This window comes from Crocodylus porosus, unplaced genomic scaffold (assembly GCF_001723895.1).
Source record: "Crocodylus porosus isolate Cpor-Errol unplaced genomic scaffold, CroPor_comp1, whole genome shotgun sequence".
Taxonomy (NCBI): Eukaryota; Metazoa; Chordata; order Crocodylia; family Crocodylidae; genus Crocodylus; species Crocodylus porosus.
The window spans coordinates 8,325,604-8,349,730 of record NW_017728920.1 but is presented as its reverse complement, the minus strand read 5'-3'; the positions used below and the strand labels follow the sequence as shown (position 1 = coordinate 8,349,730).

The 24,127-nt window shown below is 43.5% G+C and overlaps 1 protein-coding gene across 1 annotated transcript in view; it reads left to right on the top strand.

The window, feature by feature from the left end:
• ADAMTS14 (ADAM metallopeptidase with thrombospondin type 1 motif 14) overlaps positions 1-24,127 on the top strand; it is a gene marked incomplete at its 5' end in the record, with an annotated part of 139,661 nt that overhangs the window by 80,603 nt on the left and 34,931 nt on the right. Inside the window, 6 exons of the mRNA XM_019538550.1 lie at positions 1,105-1,188; positions 5,597-5,744; positions 13,425-13,530; positions 17,514-17,657; positions 19,440-19,572; positions 20,192-20,305. Of these exons, the coding sequence (XP_019394095.1) occupies positions 1,105-1,188; positions 5,597-5,744; positions 13,425-13,530; positions 17,514-17,657; positions 19,440-19,572; positions 20,192-20,305 (729 nt within the window). The remainder of the gene's footprint in view (positions 1-1,104; positions 1,189-5,596; positions 5,745-13,424; positions 13,531-17,513; positions 17,658-19,439; positions 19,573-20,191; positions 20,306-24,127) is intronic.

Sequence of the window (24,127 nt, the reverse complement as noted above, 5' to 3'; positions counted from 1 at the left end):
GGCCCCATCTGCACATTTCACTTAAGGCATGATAGGTGTAACCAGTTAATTACACTTTAAGTGGTTACTTGGCCACACATTTATTTAGTTAATGGTGTGATAAAAAGAGGAATCAGCTAAACATTTCTTCCACAGAATATTTGTAATAACTTTGTAGCTGCTTCCTATCATGCCATTAATTGAATGTGTGGCCAGGGGCCCTCGTGGCTGGGAGCCACGTCGGCTAATTAGAGCTCCCAGGTGGGGGGACCAGCATGCAATCCTGAGTGTAGGAGCTCCCAGCTGAAGCTGGCTCTCAGCTGCAGGAGCACATGCCTCTGTGGTTGGGAGCCCCATCAATTGATAGGGTTCCCACCTGGTGGGGATGCTTCAGACACCCCTGTCAGTTGGTGCATGAAGTCAGTTGCAGTTTCTCAGCCATGGGAGTGAATGAAAGCACCCCTGAAGCTGGGACACCACATCAGTTGCAGCATCCCTGCCATGGGGACCCTGGAGGTGCCCCCCCCAAGTGGGAGACCAGGTCAGCTGATGGGGCTCCTTGCTGTGGGACTACATGGTGAGCTAGCATGGCTGGGAGCCCCATCAGCTGAGGGGGATGTAATTCCCCTGCACTAGCAATAAGCACACACCAGCACCCACAATCATGTCTCCTGCCATATATTTGTGGCAATGCAAGAGATGCAATTGTGTGGACCATGCGTTAGATCCCATCATGCCTTTACCTGCATGTGCAGATGGACCCATCATGCACAAGGATGGTTTTTCTCCTGAAGGTTTTAAATACCCAAACATTTTTGTTACAGTAAAGGCTGTTGCATCATATCCTCTGAACCCAGATTATAGCATAAATCCTCCTGCTGTACCTCAACAACTGTGACATGGAGATCTTTGCATATAGAATATGTATGAAAGGCAAAGACTGCAGCTGATATTAGTACGTCTAGTATCTGCAAATGAAATGGGTAAATCCCTGGGGTAGCAATCTGCAGAGTATCTCTGAGATAGAAAAAGGTAATAGGATAATTGTATTCTGGATCTTCTAAATTCATTTTTCAAAGGATTTGCATTATTTTAACTGTGTTTTTGTCTTGTTTTTCTCTATAGGTGGATGAAATATACCATGATGAGTCCCTGGGGGTTCACATTAACATTGTTCTGGTCAGAATGATTATGGTGGGATACCGACAGGTAAGGACAGGGATTGAGGGAGCAGAAGATGCCATCTGGGGCATGGGGGAGGGAGATCATAATATAAAGTGTAATCAGGCTTAAGTTTAGGGAGGCAGTGAATGTCCAGACTGGGTTACGTCTTAAATAACGCCCCCCGCAATTTTCCCTTCTGTCTAGACTTGGTGCTTTTAGATTGGTGTGCATGTGTCTGGGAGGATGACTCAGTCTAGTTGTATATTATTGTTAGAATTAGGGATCTTCTCAGCCATGGTTCTCCTTGAACCAGTCCTCTGTGAGGATGCGTGACATCCAAATCTCTTGCGATATGATTGTAACCGCAGAAAGTCCGCAAGAAACGGGATTTCAACACAGAACCTTGGAAGATGGAAAAAAAAGGTGGAGAAGAGTTCATTTTGAATGCAGATAAAATTATTATTAGGGCAATACCAGAGAGTAGCAGTGTAAAATTGAGTGGAATAAGGTAAATTCTTTGCTCTGAATAGCTGTTTTTGATCTTTTGCTAAAATTTAAAGGGCGATGGATTTCTGTTTAAATATGAAAAATTGCCAGTGTTCCATTTGCTTTTAGCAGCTGTAATATGCTCTTGCTTTGCAAAAGGAATGGAAACTATCTTGACTCTGTCTCTCATGTGAGGCTTGCTGAAGTTTCTAGACTCCAAAATGTTTCCTTTTACAGAAAGCAAACATGAGCATATCTGTATGGTACAGTATCCCTGTGGCTGCTGATTACAGCACTGAGCTGGGTCTGTGTGGAGTGTAGCAGAGTTAATTTCTTTGTAATTATCATCTTGTTTGGTGAATTGAAGTTAATTTTTAGTTGCAGGGATTTTCTGTCACAGTGCTGTGCAGATAGGAGAAGCACCTTTTTTTTTTTAGACCTTAAAGAATTTGGTTTATGCTTTTTTGTTTACTGTACACAGCTGCAAGGAAAGGGCTCATTTTGAGGAGAGGCACAACAGTCAGTTGTCACCATTCACCAAGGGGAATTGGTTCAAAGCAAGTCTGGCATAAAGTCTAATGACAATAATATTGAACACTTAAACCCTGATTCAGAAGACTGTTGCTATTCATAACAGCTCTCTTGCTCATGCTCCAGACACATTGCAGTCCAGCTGAGCAATTGCGTAAATGCTGTCATGGGCAGAGATGGATTTAAGCACTTAAATGCTTGTCTGAGTTGGGACCTGGTGATTCACATCCTTACAGCCTGGGATGAAGGTTAACCAATCCTTATAAAGGTCCATCAGGTAAGTTCTTCCAAATGAGGAAGCCAACTCACAGAGAGGCCACGAAAATTGTCCAGGGTCGCACACTGAATTAGTGATAAGGGCAATATTTAACAGAGGATTAGTTTTCTCGTCAACTCATGGGACAAGGTTGCCTCTGAATGAAGGGGAGTCAGGTGTTATGGGTTCAAATTCTGATTTGTCACTTATTTGCAGTGTGATCTTGGACCTCCTTGTGCTTATGCCTCCATCTGCGAAGTAGGGATAATAGTATCTGAATAACAAGGCTGATGTGAGACTGGCCAGCTGTCGTGGAGCGCTCTGAGATACTCTTATTAAAGGTCCTGCACTAGAAGGTCTACATACAAAGTTTAAGGAGCCAAACTAATGTCATGTTTACATCAGTGTAACTGGTCTGTTGGTTGCTGGCAGTGTTATATTTAAATGAATAAAAGCACTCCTTTTACTAGGCAGTCATTCAGACTTACCCAAGTCACTCAGTATCAGTTCTGGAATAGGAAACAATGAAAAAGAATCTGTTGGAAGTTTCTGGCAAAACATGAATTGCCTGGTATTAAAAAACGGGAGGGGGGATCCTTTATTCAGGCTCCTGGAAATGGAGAAGCCACAGTTTTCTCTAGCTAAGAAGCTGCTTAAGAAATGCCTGTGTCTATACAACAGAGCTGGTGCTAAGCTGTTTTTTTTAGCAGTGGCTCCTGAGGAGTTAGGTGAGCAAAACAGGCAGGCCTTGGAGGTTATTTGGAGACTTAAGGCCATGGTTTCTGAAGTTCTGGCCTTGACCTAGCAGTTGTGTAAGGGGCTGCTGACTAGACTACAACACTCAAAGACTGTAGCTTTTAATAGTGGATAAATATGGTGAGAAACAGCATGGGAGAGTTTAATGTTGGTTTTTTTTTTTTGACTGATTTGTCAGAAGAGACTTTATAAAGCTTGTTTGAATGTGATATTCAAAGCATTTTCCTTAGAACATAATGCAATTTGGTGCACTTTTTAAGGCAATTCATTACCCTGTTGAGAACATAGCTGGAAGATTCATGCATCTCTACGCAGACCAACTCATCAGTGTAGTTTCCTATGTGTAGTACATAAATAATCCTGCCAGCTGAAGAAAAGAGACATTGTGTAAGCTGTTGTAGGTAAAAAAACCCACTAGCATTTTCCAGGAGAATACTGGTTACCACATAAATATTCTTGGTGAGCAGAAACACAGTGCACCCTAGAAATGATTCTCATTATTTCCCACGGGTATAAGGAAAAGATTGAGACAGCCTACAGTGTGGCAGGTATCAGGTTCATGGCCTGGCCTAGCTTAGTGATGATATATTGAAGGTAGACAGAATTAAATATCAAAAAGTGGCAGCTAAGAGGTTGTAAATGGAGGGGGAGGGGATGAAAATCTAAACACCTCATTTTGTATGCAGGGAGTTGGACCAGATGACCTCCTGAGGTCACTTCCAACCCTCATTTTCTATGATTCTAAGTTAAATCTCTGCCATTGGGGATCCTGTATGATGCCTAAGGCCTCATGGTTGTTTGGGTTCAGAGGAGCACAAGAAGGTAATAGGATTGCCAACTCTGACTGAAGCTATTCTGGGAGATGTTTTTTCCCTACCATGACATAATGAAATTAATTGTACTGTTCAACCTGTTCACAATATCAGTTTTCTGGATTGCTTTCACTAGTCACTGGGAGATCGGTACCAATTCCAGTAGACTCCTGGCCAATCCGGGAGGGTTGGCAACCCTAGAAGGTAATGCTCAGATGTCTGAATCCGCATTTGAGGAACAGCTCAGTCAGCTACTAGATACCTATGAGCAATTGCTGCTGGAATCCTCATATAGCCCCTGGCTGATAAACTATGATAGAGTAAACAGATTTAATGTTTCCTCTTGATTACTGATAAAGTTGCCCTGAAATCTCAAGGCAGTTTCCTAGGTTTGTTTTTTGCTTCTTGATTTGGATTTTATATTATAAAAATTTTTTAAAAAATCACAGAAGAGACAAAGTTTCTCATAGTCTTAAAGATGTGTCAGTTCAACAATTAGTTTATAACCGGTGAAGCAGATAGAAATGTCTGCAAAGCAGATGCACCATAGGAGTTGAGACCTTTGTGGTAAGTATATTTCCATAGAATTTTTAGAAAATAGTTGCTCCAATAATTGATTTAGGGGGTAAAAGAAAATAAAATTAGAATCAAGGAAGTTACCATAAATGAATCACAGAGTCTCAAATGCTGATGTTTATAAGGATCTTAGATGTATGGTTCAAGTTTTCAAAACTGGGCATTGCTACGCTCAGTTTTGCCAGGTGTAAGTGACAAGTACAATCACATTTTCAGAATGACTTGGGTCCCCAGCTCCCATTAACTTTCAGTGAAATTTAGACTCTTTCATGCCTCTTTTGAAAATGGGACTAAGCTATGTTACCAAGGTCCTGCAGCACTGTGCAGAAGTGCCTAAATGCCTTTAAAAATTGGAACCAGGTGCCTTTACTGGAAGTGATATGAAAAATCAGTGAACATTTACCAGTGGAAACAAAGCTCCAAGCCTCAGTGCTTTGAAGGGCTTTTAATCTATTAGCTATAAAATCATAGAGCAATTCAGTCAAAAAACTATTGGGTACTAATCCCCTAAACTTTGCACCAACCCAAGTGCACCCTACTGCCTACACTTAGCCTCTCCTTCCTTTTGTTCTGCTACTGAGCAGCCATATAGCCAAGTGGGGAGCTGTTAAGGTTTTAGAGGTCCTGTTATCTTGTCATAGGATGGCTTAATATCTGAGTTCTGACCTTTTACTTCCTGAAACCACAGGATGCATTCTTGACAGTGATGCCTCAGCCTTTAGTCTTTCTGCAGTAGATTGAGTGGTATGTAGCTTACTAACTATGGGTCATTTTAAAAGTCAGATCCTTTGTGCTCTGTATGAAGTACTAACACAGCTTTTCAGAAGAAGTAGGTGTTTACCTTTAAGTCCTTGGTCAAATTATACCTTTCCAGTTTACTGTATTATTGTTTACTGTATATCAGCAGCCTCCATTGGTGGTGATGGTGTTGCATATCTAAAATGTCAGGGGGTTCTCCATCCTATATTTGCCTCCAAACCCTGGCTAAGGTTATTTTCCTGCTAACCTACTTGCCTTTGTTTTCTTTCCCAACTAGTCTGTCAGCCTGATTGAGCGAGGGAACCCTTCTCGGAGCCTGGAGCAGGTCTGCCGCTGGGCTCATTCCCAGCAGCGCTCGGATCCAGAGCATGCCGAATACCATGACCATGCAGTATTCCTCACCAGGCAAGATTTTGGTCCCGCAGGTATGCAAGGTACTGTATTATCTCCATCAGGTATGTGCAGTGTGCTGGGCTTGAGGGAAAGCCAGCAATTGAAAAGGATTTTCCACTGACACAGTCTTTGTTTCAGTGACCTTAGGTAATTGTCCAATAGGACTCTGGAAAAAGTTATATAAAATAGTATTTAATAGGACAAATGGAGGCAAGACAAAACTGGAGTATTAACTTGACCTGGAAAAAAAATCAAATGGAAAAATCCCTATCAATTAGATACTTACCCATGGCTGCTGTCCCAGGTAAAACTAAAAGGGCAAAGCCAGTAAGATGAAATGTAAAAAGAGGTTACTATTTTAAGACATCTCATTGTGCCCTGTTGAAAAACTGCTGCAATCCTAATATATTACAAACTGATTTTAACAGAGCCAATTTCTTGGTCACTATAGAGCTGAGAATGTTCCAAAAATTCAGGGCCAGAGGTACAGTTTTGAGTAGTATGCCAAATGCCTTTGCAATTTGCAGACTCCTGTTGACCCTTGGCCTTACAAGCAGTGATGACAGTATAAGAATTCCAAAGCTCAGATGAACAGGTACGAGTGAATTTAATGTAGAGGCTTTGATATTAATATTTATTCTGAAAAACAAGTGTACATGGCAGGCCTTTTGCAGCATTATGAGGCTTCTTTTATCGTAGCATGTTCCAGGATAGTTAATACCATCACCTTTAAAAGATTGATTCCAAACTCCACCCCCCACTCATTCTTTCTCTAATGGCAGGCATAGGAAAAGAAACATGAGCTAATCTTTGTTAGGTTTTCTGTGAATAAGGGTCTTTAGTTGATAGAGAATTTGAGGATTAATTACAGTAGATACCCAGAGGTCATTAAGGTCTTTACATTACATTCTTGACTGAGGTATTGGGTGTCAGAACAGTCTGTATCACAAAGCAGAATGCCTGGCTTAAAATGCAAAGAATACAGCACTAAACCATTGACTTTAGAGCCCAGAACTTCTTGGGGAAGTCAAATATAACACCCTCCTTCATTTGGAAATGTGGTTTAGAATTGTATAGCTATGTTTTTGAAATACTTTTATTTCAGTTTTCCAGAATCTTCCTGGCCAAGTGACTGTGTCCAGATAAACAGATTAAAGGGTTTTTTTGGCATGTAGACAAATGAAGGAGACTTGCAAGACTCTATCTGGGTGGGAAGGAGACTTAAAAAAATCAGTGTGGGATTTACCTGTGATTTTTATCCCAGGGTGAAAAAGAAAAAGCATTGTAAGACTATATTGGTGGGGGAGGGGGGGGGGCGGGATGGCGGGATCTGGGGCTTCTGTGACAGAGGGGTTCTCTTTCCAATTGGATGAAGGCTTGAAGGTAAATCCCAGTGTGAGACTTTCCAGCCCACAGTATGGAATCAAGGTACATTCCATAGACACTCCAGTCCCTGGTCTCATCTTTATTTTTTATCCCCCTCCTTTCTATATAATTCCAAAGGGCAAATTTGCTTTCAGTTGTGTCCCATGTGTCTTTCATGATGTCACCCAGCTTTGTTGGTAAGGCATGACTTACTGTGACTCTTCATCAAAAACTGTTCTTCCTTCTCCCTTGGTAGTGGGAGGGCTAGGAAGCATGGCTGAGCAGATCTGTCCTCATATGCAGATAGACTGCGCGTAAGACCTTACAGTGCATCCAAGCAATGGACAGGGGGGATCATAACTTATCAATTTCTGACAAAAAGTGTACGAATACTATAATGGAATAATGTTTCTTCACTTCCTCTGCATCAGGCACACAGGGCACTATAGTTAATAATGACTATTTGTTAGATTAGAACTACTTTTCATATACTCATTGCTCCAAAGCATTCATCTTCTGGGCAGAAATTTTTCAGGCTTCATCTTTGCCTGAACTTATCAGATGGACCAATGATTCTTCAAAGCTGGTATGCTTTCTCTGAAAGCAGCTAATGCCAGATATATCAGAAAAATAGCTACGTTTTAATAATGGATGATAATGTGATAACATGCAATTAGAGGAAGTTTCCTCCTAAATCCAAATGTTTAATGGCTTGTATGTATCCCTAAATACCAGTTATTGTTAAGTATAATTAACCATATAAATATCTAGCAATATTTTGCATCCTACTTTGAGGCCCACAGGTTAAATATTTTCTATATAAAGTTATCCTTTTTCATTCTTTCTTATGTACATTCACTATTCCCTTTCTTTGGTTTTATGTTGTGAGAGAAGAGTGACCTCCTCTATAGCATACACTTTTACATGCACCTAAATCCCATCCCATCATTCACCCTAAATATATTGACTCAGTTTTCATACAGAAGACATTCTATAGTCTCTAATAATTTTTGTTGTCCATCTCTGGACTATTTCTATTTATTCTGTATTCCTTTTGAAATTATTTGGCCTGAACTGGACATATTATTGTTAAAATATATTGTTAAAATATTTTCAGTATTATAATATCACTTTCTTAATTTAGTAATATCTTGGTTACCTTTTGGACATGCATTTTAAGTGGAAGTTTTCAGTAAGCTGTCAGCAGTTGCACACTGGTCATTTTCTGACAGTAATTTAGTTTGTCTGTTCAGTAGGAAGTTTGAGTAAACTTGCTTAGCTATTTAAGTTCAGATTGGATGAAAAATAAATGCTTTCCATTTAGAATTACCAAACTGGTTTTTTTTTAAGAAAAGGCTATATGGAAAAGAGCTTGGGAGGCAGATTTTACTTGTGGAAGGCTAGTGACTTGATTGTGTTTGAAAAACAAGAAAGCTATTACTTTAAGAAATTATACTTTGAAAATCCCAGTGGAAAGAAGCCCTATGTAAAATATAATTTCAGTGGACGAAGAGTTGCTGAACATAAGAAAAAATGTTCAAATCCATTAGACACCGAAAATGGCTGTTATTTGGCAATAATTTAATCCATGAATGGTACTTGATCAGTTATTGAGTTGAATGACTACCATTAACATTATTTGTTAAATAACTTACTGATTCAGACTGGCAAAATAGTTGACTAATGTAATGTACTGGCTGAATAATACTACCCTGTCCATTCTCTTTCAGTAGGCATACATATTTCATGCAATGAAAAATCATGGTCAGATATTCGATAAACTACTTCATGTTGAGTTCTTCTTAATAGGAGGTTAGGAAACTGCTGCTTGGGAGATGGCTGGATCTTGGCTTAGCTGTATAGCCTCAGTGTTGCCCTTCTAAAGTCTTTTGGTCGTACCAGTCGGAGGCCTGATAATTCCTGTCCTGGTCCACACTTCTTCCCACCTTATTTCTCTTTACTGGGCTGGGTTTTCAGTAATGCCAGTGTATCCAGTGATGTGGCCATAACCAGCTGTATCTGACAGCACAGCCCAGTAAGGCACAACTGTCATCTCCCCTGCTCCTAGCCACTCTTTCTTCTATTCTGGGCTCCATATAGCTCAGGCTTTGAACTGCCTCTTCCAGATTGTTTCAGGGAGGTCTCTGTTTTGTTCTCTTGACTGAAATCCCTCTTAATAACCATAGCAACAAAGGACACTTTTACATATACTGTGGGATGCAGCACCAAGCGGTTTAATTAGTGACCTGTGTTAATTAAAAGTGATTGTGTGTCACATGATATGCAGCAGCATCCCTGTGCTGAAAAAATGGTGGCAGTGCGCTTTGAATTAAAGTTCATTGAATGTGTTTAATTTCAAAGTGCCCCACTGCCATTTTTTCAGCATGGGTGTGGCAAAGTGGGAACCCCTGACCAGCCACAGTGCTGGTCTCCTCACCTGCCTCTATCCTGGCATGCCTTGATGACACATAATTAAAGTGTTAATTATGTGGGAGACTGCGCTTTGAATTCCCTGGTCTCCTGGGCCTATGTATGCAGCTCCAACCACCCCTGTACTGCATCCCAAGCCTCAAAGATGTTCCTAATAGCTGAGCTCTGCTCTGGCCTGAGTCTGGGCTCAACTCATCCCAGTGTTAGGACTCTCGCTTTCTGCCTTATTACGGGCCACACTCATACCACCTCCCTCTCACTGAGGCCTCTCCTGCTCCACCTCCTCTCACACTGTCTCTCTCATACTGCACCTTTGCAAGGCCACTCTCATACCACCTCTTCTTTTTCCTGGGGCCACACTCACCCTGCCCTTGCCTGAAGGGTCCTGGGGCTCGTTTCCCTGTACTCTTCAGTCAGCAAGCGTGTGGCCTCTTGGGCCCCTCTTGCGACCCTCATCCGAGCGAGTGCTGGGCAGTTTGCAGAACGCTGGAGTGACTCTGCCTCTAGTGCCTCGCTGGGTTGCTCACCTATCTGCTGAATAAGGGGCTCATGACTCGCCCCATTGTTTACCTGCAGCATTTCCTCAGCTGCTCCAATCAGCCTCTGGCCCACCTGTGGCCTCAAGTGCCTGAAGGCTTACTTGGACCTAACCTGGTCCCCATGTTAGCAGGGTCTACCCTCAAGCCCCCTGCTCACCAGGACTCACTTTGTGCTCTTTTTTCCCAGGGTCTTATGTTAGGCCTGCCGATCATGGGGCCTCACTACACGCCCCTCTCGGCAGTTGCATGTTGCCACTATATCCTGGCCCCTAACTCCGGCCTCTCTCCTTAAGCTCCGAGCCCTTCATTCTCACTGGGCTCCTTACATACAGACACATAGACACACACACAGTTGGGGCTCCTAGCCTCTGGGCACCTTGCCTCTTTGCTAGGCTCTATAGCCCTTGCTAGGTTCTCCAGGCCTCCCAACTGCCACTTACTTATTCCTATTTCAGACTGGCTCTTAGGGCTCTGACTTTGGCTCATGCAAGTGGGCCTCTGTAGAAGCTGAGAAGTCATGTCTCAACCATTTCCTTGTTTGCACATACAGCCTTATGTGTAACTGCTCATTGTTATGGGTAAATCTGAACATAACTCTGACTTTACACTGAGCTTGTGCCTGCAGAGTCACTGGGAAGACTTTTTGAGTGAATACTTTAATCATTAATGTTGCCACTTTTCATCAAGTGATTTGCTGGTGTTGGGAACTCCCTGAGATGAGCACACCTATGGCCAGGAAGCAAACATTTACAAAAGCATTTGATTGAAATTTGGTTTCTTAAAAATTGCCTTTACCTCAGGAGTCCAGTACCATCAGAACCTCTGGTCCTTTATTTAGGAGGGGTTCTCAGGAAACCATTTATTTCTGTTTTAATTTGTCATGCTTTGCCAGCTTCACAATGTGCTGATCTACCCATTCATTCAGGTTATAAATGAGGTTCAGCAGAATTACATCCTTCCTCTCCACCCTGTTCCACGGTAATTAATATTAGTTGTTCTACTGCTGCTGGGTTTCTATGGAATGAATGGTGTAAGGAGGTTAAGGCAGTCATGCACTTCCTGGAAAAGCTGCAACCGCACAGTGTCAGTGTTCAAAATAGGGATGGCAGCCTGAGGACTGTCTTAGTCAACTTGAAAGCATACTTGGAGCACATGGACAGCCATGTCGTTTTCTAACAAGGGAATTTTGATGACTTTCTCTGCTCATTTCCTGACTTCTAGTGCCATCACAGCAAGCTCAAGTTAATATGCTAGATCTCTTTCGGATTGTCTTCAGAACCATGTTTCTATCGTGTAGGAAGGAAATGACCCTCTGCAGGGAAAGCAGATGTAAGCATGGCCACTCGCTCTTCTGTAGAGCCCCATCATGTCCTCGTGCTCTGGAGTGCAGGCTTCTCTGGCTGGTGTTGTGATGAGATACCTGAAACTACTGGGCAAATGTCATCATACTGTTGAGCCCAGGGGATATGTATGCCTCTCCCTGCTCTGATTTAATAGTGGAAGCACTGAGTTATTGGGGACTGTTTGGGTGAATGTGTGTATATATCTCAAAGCCTTCTTGCTGCTTGTTTTGCTTTAGATTATCTTTACATGGGGCTCTGAAGTTTGAGAGATTTCTCCCTGTCCTTTATTTTATCTCTCTCTTTCTTTTTCATGTGAACTATTAAAATTTAGAGGGCAGTCAAGTCCAGTCAGAAGTCCAGAAGACTGAAGGGAATCCAAACTCAAAGCATCCTTCTGGGCCAACATCTGGTCATGGTTTTGGAGTAAAAATTTCAGTGATATCAAGGTGTAGAAAGAATGGAAACCATGGCAAAAGCCTTATATGTAGAGTGAGGTGGGGCCAATAACTACAGGGATTAGATATTTTACCTAAACTCCATCCCTTGGTTACATGTAAAAAGATGGCCTTATTTTTGTTTCTAGTAAAGTGTTGCTCATTTTATAAAATAACCATGTACTCTGGGATCTTGGTAGCTTCCACATGGGAAAGCCCCAGGGTATGTGTAGTAGAAATCTGCAGGTGAGGTTGGGATAGCTGCATCCACACAAAGAGCTGTCAGGCTCTAAGGATGCTGAAGATTTGAGCTGAGAAGCATCAGCCATGCAGGCACATCAGTCGCTTCATTTGCCCTTTTGTGATTTTCATGAACACTAACATTCACTCTTGAAAGGAACATAGCCACACAGCTCTTGTTGGGATGCTGTTTTGTGACCTGTTTTGTACTGAATTTCTCTGGAGCAATCGAAGTGGTACTCTGCTTTGGCTGCTCTTTGCCATTAGCTCAGAGATGGTAGCTGCCATGACTGATGAAGGACCTGCAAGTTCTTTTGAAGCCTGTAGCAGGAGATGGGGTTAAATTGAATGGGAAAGTACTTGAACATGTGTAATCTGGTTGGTCAAGATGTACTGACATTAAGGCATGGAAAGTATGACAAATGTTTGGATATGTCAGTGTAACATTAGTCTGTTCTTGGCACTAGGAGCCATGGTGACCTCACTGGAAATCAAGTGCATGGCCCCTGGCTTCTGGCCAAATGTTTTACCATTTGCAGAATTTGGTCCACTTGTGGGCTGAAGATTTGTCATTGGTAGTGTTTGTTTTCTCTTCTCATCACAGTAAAGACTTATCTGCATGCCCCTTATTCTTGACCAGGAAGGGCTGAGAAGGTAGATTGTTTCCAGACTGATTCATTCACTTATTTTTCCCACGAGACTCAGTTGAGGTGATGTTCACCTCTCCACTGCGAACTGGGTTGAGACTGGCAGCCTATTCACACAATCAGTGTTTTCAGCAACTACTGATTGGTCCAGAGTCAAATCAACAATTGCAAGGTGAAAGGTTTGCAATCTATGACCTGTCCATTCTGCCACCTGGTCCAATATCATCCATGAAAAATTATGAAGGAAACTACAATGGGATTAGTCTGAGAAGAAACTGGCAAGTCAGACATGCAGTGGAAGATGTGAATAGGTGCAAAAGGAACAAGAAAGGCATCACATGTATTTTCAGTCCAGTTAAACAGGTGGTACATGGATTACAGCAGTTGCTGATGCACATGTCGAAGATGTAAATTATGCCCTCTCTTCTTTTAGTGTGAGAATCAGTCAGGAATGAATGTAAAAGTCACTGTGGGGGTGTGTGGTGAGATTCAAACAATATGTAATTTCAATACTTTCTGAGCCCATTTGCTTCCATGAGATATGAGCCAATGGGACATATGATAGGCTTCATTTGCATTAATTCCCAGGCAGCTGCAAGGACCATGTGTCTCAGCAGGGAGCTGAGCATGAAATATGATTGCAACAGCTCTAGTGTGTGGTTCTTCCCGTCTCATGACCACCTCCCTTTTGCTCTTTTTTGTGTCTTGCTCCAGGTTATGCTCCTGTCACAGGTATGTGCCACCCTCTACGCAGCTGTACTCTCAACCATGAGGATGGATTCTCCTCAGCATTCGTGGTTGCCCATGAGACTGGCCATGTGTGAGTCACTGGATATTTTTTCACTGCTGCCTGGTGGGTGTGTCTACACACGCACTAGATCTGGGAGCAGTTTCCCTGTGAGTAAAAGCTTCTGGGCAGGTAGTCACACATTCAGGGAACTGGGAGCAGATTTGCTGCTAACGGCAGCAAACTGCACCTGATTCCTACGGTCCTGCAGTGGGTCCCTACTGCCACCAGGGGGAGCTCTATGCTCCCTGTGGATGCTAACCTGGGGGATGGCAGAGAGCACCAGGCTAGGAGGCAGCTGTCTCCTGGCCAGAGCTGGAACATTGCACCTCGCCTCTGGAGGGGGAGCGGCTGCTTGCTGCCAGGGTGGAGACAGTGTCCCCCCTTCCCTCCAGCAGCAGGGAGCTCCTGGCTCTGGCTTCTTGACTGTGGGCATGAGACTTAGAATGAGCTGCAGGGGAGGAGTAGGTCCCACCCCCCTGCCCTGATCCTCTGGTGGGGCAGCTAGCAGCCAGCTTGCTCCTAGCTGCCCTACTGGTAGATTGAGGCTGGGGGCTGGAACCAGCTCCACTCCTGCTGTTCTTTCCAAGCCCCATGCCTTGATCACCTGATCCTAGCACAGGACTGGGACCTGCATTCCGCTCATGTGGGGCTATTGGTCCTCTGATATGTCCTCCACAGGAGGTCTATATTGAGCAGATTCTTTTTGGTGTTGGGTGGTGGAACTGGAGCTTGCTCCATCCACTCCATGCATTGACCTGGTATTGCAGTGTTTCCAGGACCAGTGCAAAAAAAAAACAAAACCAAAAAAAAAAACAAACCTGCCCCCTGACCAGGACAGTTCCCAGCCCCCACCCCATGATTGCAGGGCAGGAGCTGGAGAGTGTTCCCTGCTCAGCTCTATGATTGCCTGTTCCCCACCCAGCATGTTCAGCTCTGTAACCTGTTCCCCAGCCAGCTCCACAATCAAGAAGCTGGGCTGGGAATGGGCTGCTCCATCCCCTCCAGCAGGGAGTCCCCAGCAACAGCTCCATAACTTCAGGGCCCATGCTGGGAGATCCTTATCTCTCAGCCCAAGTTCCACAGTTGTATGCATTTACATGTGCATATGCTCCCCATGACTTCAGAGCTTGGACTGGGAAATAAGGATCTCTCAGTGCTAGCCCCACTGTCATGGAGCTGGAAAATAAAAATTTCCCAGTCCCTGCTCCCCTGTCATGATCTCAGAGTGGGGGCTTGGAGCTCCTTGCTGCCAAGGCAGAGGGACATTGTCCCTGCCTGGGCTTTGGTGGCAGACCCCACCCCGGCAGCAGGCAGCTCCCAGGGGAAGGGATCAATCTCTTGCCCCCTGGTGGCCAGCTCACTGGGAGCAGATTTGCCCCTGGTCAGGCGTCTACCCGAGCACTACTGCTCAGTACCTAATTGCAAATAAATTTGCTACTTGCATTTGCAGGTAGCAAATTTACTCATGATTAGTGAGGTTTACTGCACAGTAAACACATGCACAAGTAAATGTACACACTTACTGAGCAATAAGTACACTACTTTTGCAGTAAAGAACCTCATGTAGATGCACCTGATGGTTCAGTAGGGTGTTGAGTGCTCCTAGCTTGCCTGTATTGACATGCATAGTAGAGTTGCCCTCTGAATGAGAAGCTGTTTTGTGCTGAAATAATGGCCTTCCAAAATAATAACGTGGCATTTGATAGTGGCAAACATAGGAAAGTAGTCATTTTGCATCATAGCTGGATTAATGAGGCACTCCAAAGTAGTTTTGCTTTGGCGTTTGCTGTTGACTCGTTTAAAGAGCTTAGAATCCGTTGCTTTGGTTTTAGCCTGTGTGGCTATCAAAAGCCTTTGAATGCTGCGTTTTACTTCTAAGCATGAATACTTGGTGAAGATGCAGAAAAGTGTCCAGAAATTCAAAAGCCATCTATTGTTCCTATATAGAAATAAAACCCCACATTCAGATGCCTTTAATTCCCACACTTAGTCTGGTGTGGTTGTTACAGGCATGCAGGCAACAGCAAGTTTTCTGCTTGCTTCTCTTTCGGGGTCAGCAGCCTCTTGGTGGGATATACAGTGTTCCCAGGTTGCTATATAGTAGAGTCCTGGGGTAGAACTGGGGGGAAAAAAGTACTTATAGTGACTAAAAGGACATAATTCCTGGTTATGGGAACCACCAAGCTGTGAACAAAGTGACAGAATCTCCATCAACTGAGTAACTTCAATTAGACTGGAAAAAAACACTCTGTCAGAGAGTGTAACAAGTAACCTTAATGAGAATAGATCTGATCCACCTTCTGTTCTTTTATTCTCACCGGCAGGGATAACGAGATTTATTTACATGTACTGTATCCAGGAGGAATCATGCACAATACTCGTTAATCTTATTACAAATACATAATTGACTATTCCTTAAAACTGTAAACCATAAAAATAGAAATTATCCTATCCTGGCAAAGGGAAAGTTGTGGATTTGTATGGAAGGAACACTTCTTGTCCATCCTAAGAGAATTTCAGAAGTTTGTGAAACTGTCCATAGAAAAATGGAGGAGATTGAGATGTCGTCAGCTGATTTTGTGACTCTGGATTGTAAGGTCTTAAAATTCAGTGGCCAGTCACACCCATGCTGGCTGGGAGGTGTCCTGCTCTGGGAGAAGACAGAATTCTCTCCTAGTGGCTGTTCTTTATCCCATGGGCTGAAAAGTTGAGTCCAGAGGAGAATGCTGGCTTTATTAAAAGGTAGAACAACTCCTCCATTGGTTTTTTCATCAACTGTAAAGCATTAAATATCCTGGACTGGATTGTTTTAGCGCATCTGGGATAGATTCTGGACACAGTACCTGGAGAGACTCTTTATTTCCTTTTATCCTTCTCAAATTATTTTTGTGTCCATTGAAACATGTGTCTACCAGAGAAACTGCAGCATAATCCGCTGGTGTAGCATGATAACTACATCAGTAGTGGGTAGTACAGATACTGAGTTAGCTTCATAATGTTAACTGTGAATAGAGTCACAAACAGGAAGCAGAATTTGGACATTTATGGCTATTAAATATAACAAACTGGTATGAAGCCAAAGGCTTTACTTAAGATCCCACAGCTGTTCCTTGAGCAGTCAAATCTGCTTTCAGTTTACAGCAAACTGCTGTCAGATGTTTAATTGGGCCAAAGCAATGGAGTCTTTAACTTAGTGTATCATCTGTGAATCAGTGGCTTTGAATCAAGCACATACATTGTATAATATGACTAAGTACAGTAAAGACATTAAACTGCTGGAAAGATAGTCTCCCAAAATCCTTATAGATCTATAAGGAAACATGGACAGGATGGGGAAAAAGACTTATCTGAGGAAAAAATGATGAGAAGGTGAAATCATGTGAAATTATTAAGACTGTTGGTTAAAGTTTCTCTAAATGAAGTTTATAAATCTGATCAGTGTTTCTGCATCATTGTTTTTGCCTGTGCTCAGCTTTACAGTGTACTTGGAGAGCACTGTTAGTTATAATGAATGCTGAGAAGTCCTCTTAGAATCAAATGGATCATTACTTGTTGGGACGTTTCTCATCTGCCCTACTTAAATTACTAGCAGATCCCTGGCCAGGGTCTCAGCTAAGAAGAGATTAGATGCTGGTGACGAAAATTTCCACCAGGACAGAAACTTACACTGTGCCAGGGTTGAACTTACACTGTGCCCTGATCAGCCAGGGTTCTCCCAAGTAGCTACTTCCAAGTTCTAATGTCCATAGCTGGACAGTTCAGTTTTGGGCATCATATTCTTTCTGTATCTCATGCACTGTCCTGCACTGTTAGTGAGACTGGAATTGTGTGAGTGCTGGAAAAGTATTGATTGAATATTGGTCCAAACAATTTGAGATGTGCCAGGAATATGTCTTCTTCCTTGTCCAATCAAATTAAGGCTTATTTGGGAAATATCAGCATTTAAAATTCGACTGATGGCTGTTGCTTGTTGGCACACCCTAAGAAACACAACTCAAAGACTTTTTTAACAGGTTAGGTATGGAACATGATGGCCAGGGGAACCGATGCGCAGACGAGACCAGCATGGGGAGCATTATGGCACCATTAGTGCAGGCTGCGTTCCACCGCTACCACTGGTCCCGATGTAGCAAGCAGGAATTGAACCGATACATACAGTAGGTCACTTTTAATCATTGTGATTTAAAATTAGCTAGTGTATGAATTTGGTATACAAATGAATGTTACAGGCATTTATATGAATGTGTGTGTGCATGGAAAGATGAGAGTGGAAGCAAGGGTTCTGATTGCAAAGACACATAGCAAGGAAGGCAGCGACAAGAAGAAACTTGTATAGCAGGTGCCACAAGTGTTTCCATAGAGCTGTGGTGCTTGACTTTTTCCCTGGCAGGCCAAATGGGCAGTGCCCAGTCCCTCCATGGGCTGGATCCAGCCAGTAGTCCTGATCTGATGCTCAGGGTGGGTACAGCCCCATCCAGCTGCCTGAAGGGGGGCAGGTGGGCCCCAATTCAGCTGCACAGGGAGAGGGGGCTTGGTTCAGCCCTAGCCTGGCCACATGTGGGGGGGACACAGTGGAGAAGAAGGCATGGCCTGGCTCCAACCCAGACCTGCGGGGGGGAGGAGGCATGGCCCAGCTCTAACCCAGCCCTGCAGAGAGAAGGGGCCATGGCCCAGCTTCAAGTTGGGGAATGGGGAATAGCTCAGCCCCATTTGGCTGCGTGGAAGGAAGGGACATGGGAATTTAATAACGGGAGGGTTACTGTGTTAATGGCCACTGCTTCTGCACTGCCAAACTTTTTGACATGTGGGGAGCCCCACAGGCCAGATGCTGTGGGCCAGAGATTGAACACCCCTGCCTTAAACCCTTAGCCCTGAGCTTGGAAACATGACCTTGAAGCTAGTAATTGCTTTAGCTTCTATGTTAAAACTCCGTTGCTACCATATATGCCTTCTGTTTGTCTGATAAGTCTGTATACATTTTACTATTTAAAAAGTAATAATGGAAGGAAATCCCCTGGGAACCTGCCCCTAAAATCTTGTCCTTAGTGGCCATTTAAAAATGTTTACTGGTGCACTTAGTCACCTTGGATAGATAGAGCTGATCAGAAAAAGATAAAGACATAAGTGGCTTCTTTCACTTGAAATCTTCTGACAAGTCAGAGGGACACCTCAGATGTTGCGGGTGTCATTGGAACAGGAGATCGCAAAAAGTCTCAGTGGATGGTTTGCCGAGAACAACTCACCCATGCAAATTCAAGTGAATTATTACTAATTCTAGGGCACAGCTTATATTAAGTTCTTGTAGTTCACAAGTTTTTTGTCTGCATTGCTTTGCCAAACCTTAAGGCTGGCTAATGTCTTGCATCGTATACTGAACTGAAACACTTCAGGAAGTTTTGCACTTGTTTAAAGTAAAGTTTAAAAAGAATTACAGGGGGCATCTATGTATAACCAGCTGACCCCAGCCTGGATTTGCTTGTACATCAGCCTTTTTATCTTAGGTGAAAAAAGTATCAGTCAATTCTGGAGTGCAATCGTTTGGCACGGTTTGTAACAAATGTATTTACTAGCAATTTAGAGTTATTTGACAACAGCAAATAGGTAGCTGGTGGATAACCTGTTGTTCTTAACTCCAGGGGAGGAATAGTTAAGGGAGAATGAGGTCTGATATCAGAAGTGTTGGATCAGAGGCCCACTTGTAGCGCTCCCAGGCTCTGACATGATGTTGGTGGAAGCTAGCTGTGACCTTCTTAAAGCTGATAAACAAATGCACATGATAGTGGTGGCTAGTGTTAGAGTGAGGACCAAGGGAGTGAAGATTCTTTAGCAGGGGAGGGACAGGGACATAGAAAAATGGAAGGGACAAAGGAAGGTGCAATTAAAGCAAGGAAAATTTGTCACATTCAATCTAACTTTGTCTTTGCCTGGCATCACTGCAGTTCCTACGACTGCCTCCTAGATGATCCCTTTGAGCACCAGTGGCCCAAGCTACCAGAGCTCCCAGGAATCAATTACTCGATGGATGAACAATGCCGCTTTGACTTCGGTGTGGGTTACAAAACATGCACAGCTGTGAGTATTGCTTCTGTTAGCAGGGTATGGAAAGGAGCTCACTTTGTGGAGGAGGGTACTAAAAGAGTCAGTGGATGTCTTAGTGGTCCTCTGGAGGTTATTGAGCTATAGATGTTAGAAGCTTGCCATGTGTAGGTATTCCAGGCTTTGGAAGCATCTCTGGTCTATAGTTCTGGCGTTGTTTATTAGGTCTATTTTGTTTCTAGGAAGGATGAGCATGCAGAGTGGAGACTGGCTGCAGTCTTTCCCCTTTACCACATTTGATTAGAAGTGATAGTGTCCATAAAGCAAGTAGTACCTTCTGCCTGTCATCATGGTAGTGTTTCAACAGATTTATGTATTGAGTTTGAGAAGGGAGACTGCAGATCTGAGGGTCTAGATCTGTTTATACCCAAATCATCTGAGAGAGAGGAGAGGCTTAAGTGGGATAAAAACAGGCATTTTGCAGTGAACTTCTTGGAATTGCTCCATGTCTACCTTGTGTCTAAGTCTCTGCAGTGGGACAGGCTCAGAGTTCTCGACTTCTTTGCTTTTGGTCATAGTTTCAGGGTTGGGGGCAGTTAAGGTTGGTATATGTCTACCCATTAAAGTAACAGAAGGGCTCTTGTTTACTTCACAGTTCAGAACCTTTGACCCTTGCAAGCAGCTGTGGTGCAGCCATCCAGACAACCCTTACTTCTGCAAAACCAAGAAAGGGCCCCCCCTGGATGGGACCGAATGTTCCTCAGGCAAGGTACCTGCAGTACTGGGCATAGTAGAGGCTGGATTCACTATTACTAGGAAACAGATGTACTTCTGCTCAGCTTGGGTCAGAGATGTATATGCATACACATAATCACCTATGTAAATACACTGATCCCTGCACAGTTTCCTTGCAGAGTGGAGGCATGGGTGGACAGGGTGGGGGAGGAGGGAAGAGATATATAGGCTTTTGCATTAGTCTGCATGTTGAAAATCATGCATCTCTTCCGTTTTATTTGAAAAGGTGAGAAAGATCTGTTTTCTTAGAAACAAAAGTGAGTATTTAAGATGCATCCATGCTAGGGAATATATTGTAATAATTCATTCAGAATCTTTACCATGTATGTGGCATTTGGTCTTTTCTTCACTTAAAAAGTATTCTTATTTTTTGTTTTCCTCCCTAATAATTCAATATCCCAGTGTTCAAATAAGGGCTTTTGTTCCTCACAGACCATCTTTCTTCTTGTTTGATTTTAAAATGAAGCTGTGCAGCTGGCAAATGTTATGACATGACAGTCAGTGCCATAGCAACAGACTGTGAGGTCATCAGTCTAGGAGTATGACTTCATCACAGGATCAGACTATTTTAGGGTAGTATGCTATTACTTCCATTACCACAGCACGCAGTTGCTTATGAGTCAGAAGAGCAGCTGGATTGCCTGGGACTCTTTGCTTATCCACACATGGGCCAGGTACAGACATTACACTTTTACTGATATAAGTGATGGGAAACCAGTCTATACCCCTAACAGAACAGAAGTTCAGCACACAAAACTGGTCTATACCCATAACAGAAAGGAAGCTCAGCACACACAGGCTGGTTTAAAACTAGTGGAACCCTATCTAAGATTTGCACACCCACCAAAGGGCAAATTTGTGTTCTGTTCAGTACCAATATAAACTGTGCTGCTTACAGAAAACCACACTTAGATTGATTCTGCCTCAGTCAGGCTTTTTGAAGGTCTGTACCTAGCCATGGAAGTCCCAAAGGCACTAACAACAGGAAGTTTGGCATTTTGGAGAGTCTGCTGAAAGAGTGAATCTACTGTAAGGGCAGTGAAGATCCATATGGATAGAAGACTGTTAGATGTCAGAGGGTGAAGCAATCTCTTACATCTGAGCAATGCTGAGAATGAAATCTTTTCAAGTAAACTGTTTAACATGATCAACATTTTTAATAACAGCTTCAAAATGAATCACATTGATCTCTCTGTAAATGCTGCCATATTGAATGGCTAGCACTTGAATGAACACTGCCAAGAACTTAGAACTATATTATTAATAATGTCTGTCTATGTGTTACATACAGTGCTGGTGAAAGGTGCCAGGCTGAAACATCTGAAGGCTGAAATCCTTGTTTCTACACAACATGCCTAGCACAGCAACAGCAGTAACATCATTCTACTAGAGTTTCTCAGCCTTGATCAGGTGTGATCACTTCTAACGGTCAAAGGTCGTTCAGTCTCCAGGCCCATTTAATTTTGTATCTCTCTGGGAATCCTTTTCTCCAGGGAATCTCTGGTGAGGCTACAGACTTATTTCTTAAAGGCCACTGAAAAGACAGCCTTATGTTTCTACCCCAGAATCAAGCTGAAAGGTCTCCACTATATCCATGTTTTTATTGTTATTACAGGAGTACCCACAAACCATAGTTCAGATCAAGGCTCTGTTGTGCCATGCACTGTTTAGACACCTAGGCTGTGTCTACAAGTGGTGTGGATATTTGTTTCCCTGGGGACAACGTGCGCTGCCACTAGTTGTCCCTGGGGAATGCCCATGCCACTTGCACTCTGGCACATGGCAAGTTACCCCAGGGATGGTAGGGGAGCCTGGGGCTAGCACTGGGCTGGCCCCAGCAGCCTTATCTGGGGACCTACAGGGGCTGCAGCAGTGACAATTCTGCTGTGTGGAGCCTGGCTGGCAGCTGCAGCATGGCTCCAGGTGGCCTAGCTCCGCTTTTGAGCAGCACACGGTCACTGCCTGTGCATGCACTGCTTCACCATTTTTCTCTACCATGTGCGCATCACAGAAGTGTCTGCGGTGCCACGTAACCGCATGGCTGCATTTGTCTGGACATAGCCGTAGTAAGAGCTGGTCCTTGCCCCTAGGAGTTTATACTCTACATATAACAGAAAAACAAAAGATGATAGATGAAATAGTGGTGAAGCAACTTACCCAAGAGCTTACAATGGAACCCAGGTCCCCTGGATTCTTGGCTAGTATCTCAGCCAGTGCTCCTCTTCATGCACTTAGCCAGCTAAGGTTGCTAAAGTATTTACTAATTTAATATTTTATTCAACTTTCTTTTACCCCAAAACTCCTTTCCTGGCCATTTGCACCTTGGCAGTTTTGTTTTAGAGACAGTTTTCTGTGACGTACCTGTCAATATGGCTCCTTCAGGGACAGAAACAAACCATTCATGTTAGAAGCTACCAAATGCTTGAAGAAAAGTAATTTCTCATTCAGAATATGGCTTTCTTCTTAAAAGGTGAAATCCTGAAATGCATGCTCCATTTTTTTGCTATAGTGAGATTTCCCTCACTGGTAATCATAGAATCAGTCAAAGAATCATAGAAAGGTACAATTGGAAGGGACTTCCAAAGATCATCTAGTCCAACCCCTTGCCTGTGGCAGCATCATCCTTCCCATCAAGCCATCCTGTACAACCCATAATGTAAACTCTACATAAAACTACCATCAACCCTGATATAACATAGCCATAACAGCCTAACTTTTCACAAATAAAGCAGGGAAACCATGGCAGCCAATGTCCTGCTTCTATAAAAGGTTGTCAGTATATGCTCAAGAGATCCCAGGTAGAGGGACATGCCCCCCACTACAGAGGAAAGCAACCCTTTTCACCCCCAAGTCCATACCAGTCTGACCATGGGATAAAATTCCTTCCTGACCCCGAATATGGTGATCAATCTGACCTTGATTAGAGGGGCAAGACCCTCTAGCAAGGAGCCTCTGGTTTTGATCCCACCAGAAGCATTGGCACTCCCCAGCCTTGGCTGTAGCCAGCACCCAATGCCTTTGGGGAAGGTTTAAAAACATCCTGACACATGTAGCAGAAAGAGGGGAAGGGAGTAACCAGCAAAGCCTAGAAACATGGGAAATACTCATAGTATAACACAGGCATAGCTACACCTGGATCATCCCTGACTAGTGGCTGTCCAACCTCTTCTTGAACACCTCCAGTGGTGGGGAGTCCAGAACTTCCCTAGGCAGTCTGTTCCACTGCCTCACTGTTGTAACAGTGAAGAGGCTTTTTTGGATATCCATTCTAAACCCACTTTACTGCAACTTCAAGCTGTTGGTCTGTATCCTCCTCAACGCAGCAAGACACAAAAGCTGCTTTTCCTCTTTTTTATGGCAGCCCTTCAAGTATTTGAAGGCTGCTATCATGCCCCCTCTGAAGCACCTTTTCTGTAAACTGAACATGCCTAACTCCTTCAGCCTCTCCTTATATGACATGCCTTCCAAGTCCTTGATCATCTTTGTTGCCTGCCCCAACCCTCTCTAACTTCTCCAGCGCCTTTTTAAAATGTAGAGTCTATAACTGCACACAATACTCCATGAGGCCTAACTAGTGATGAGTAGAGAGGCATTATTATAGTTACATAGTTGGTAGGGTTGGAAGGGACCTGAGCAGATCAAGTCTGACCCCCTGCCATGGCGGGAAAGAGTACTAGGGTCAAACGACCCCAGCAAGGTGTTCATCTAGCCTTGTCTTAAAGACCCCCAGGGTAGGAGCCAGCACCACTTCTCTTGGAAGTTGGTTCCAGATCCTAGCCACCCTGACAGTGAAGTA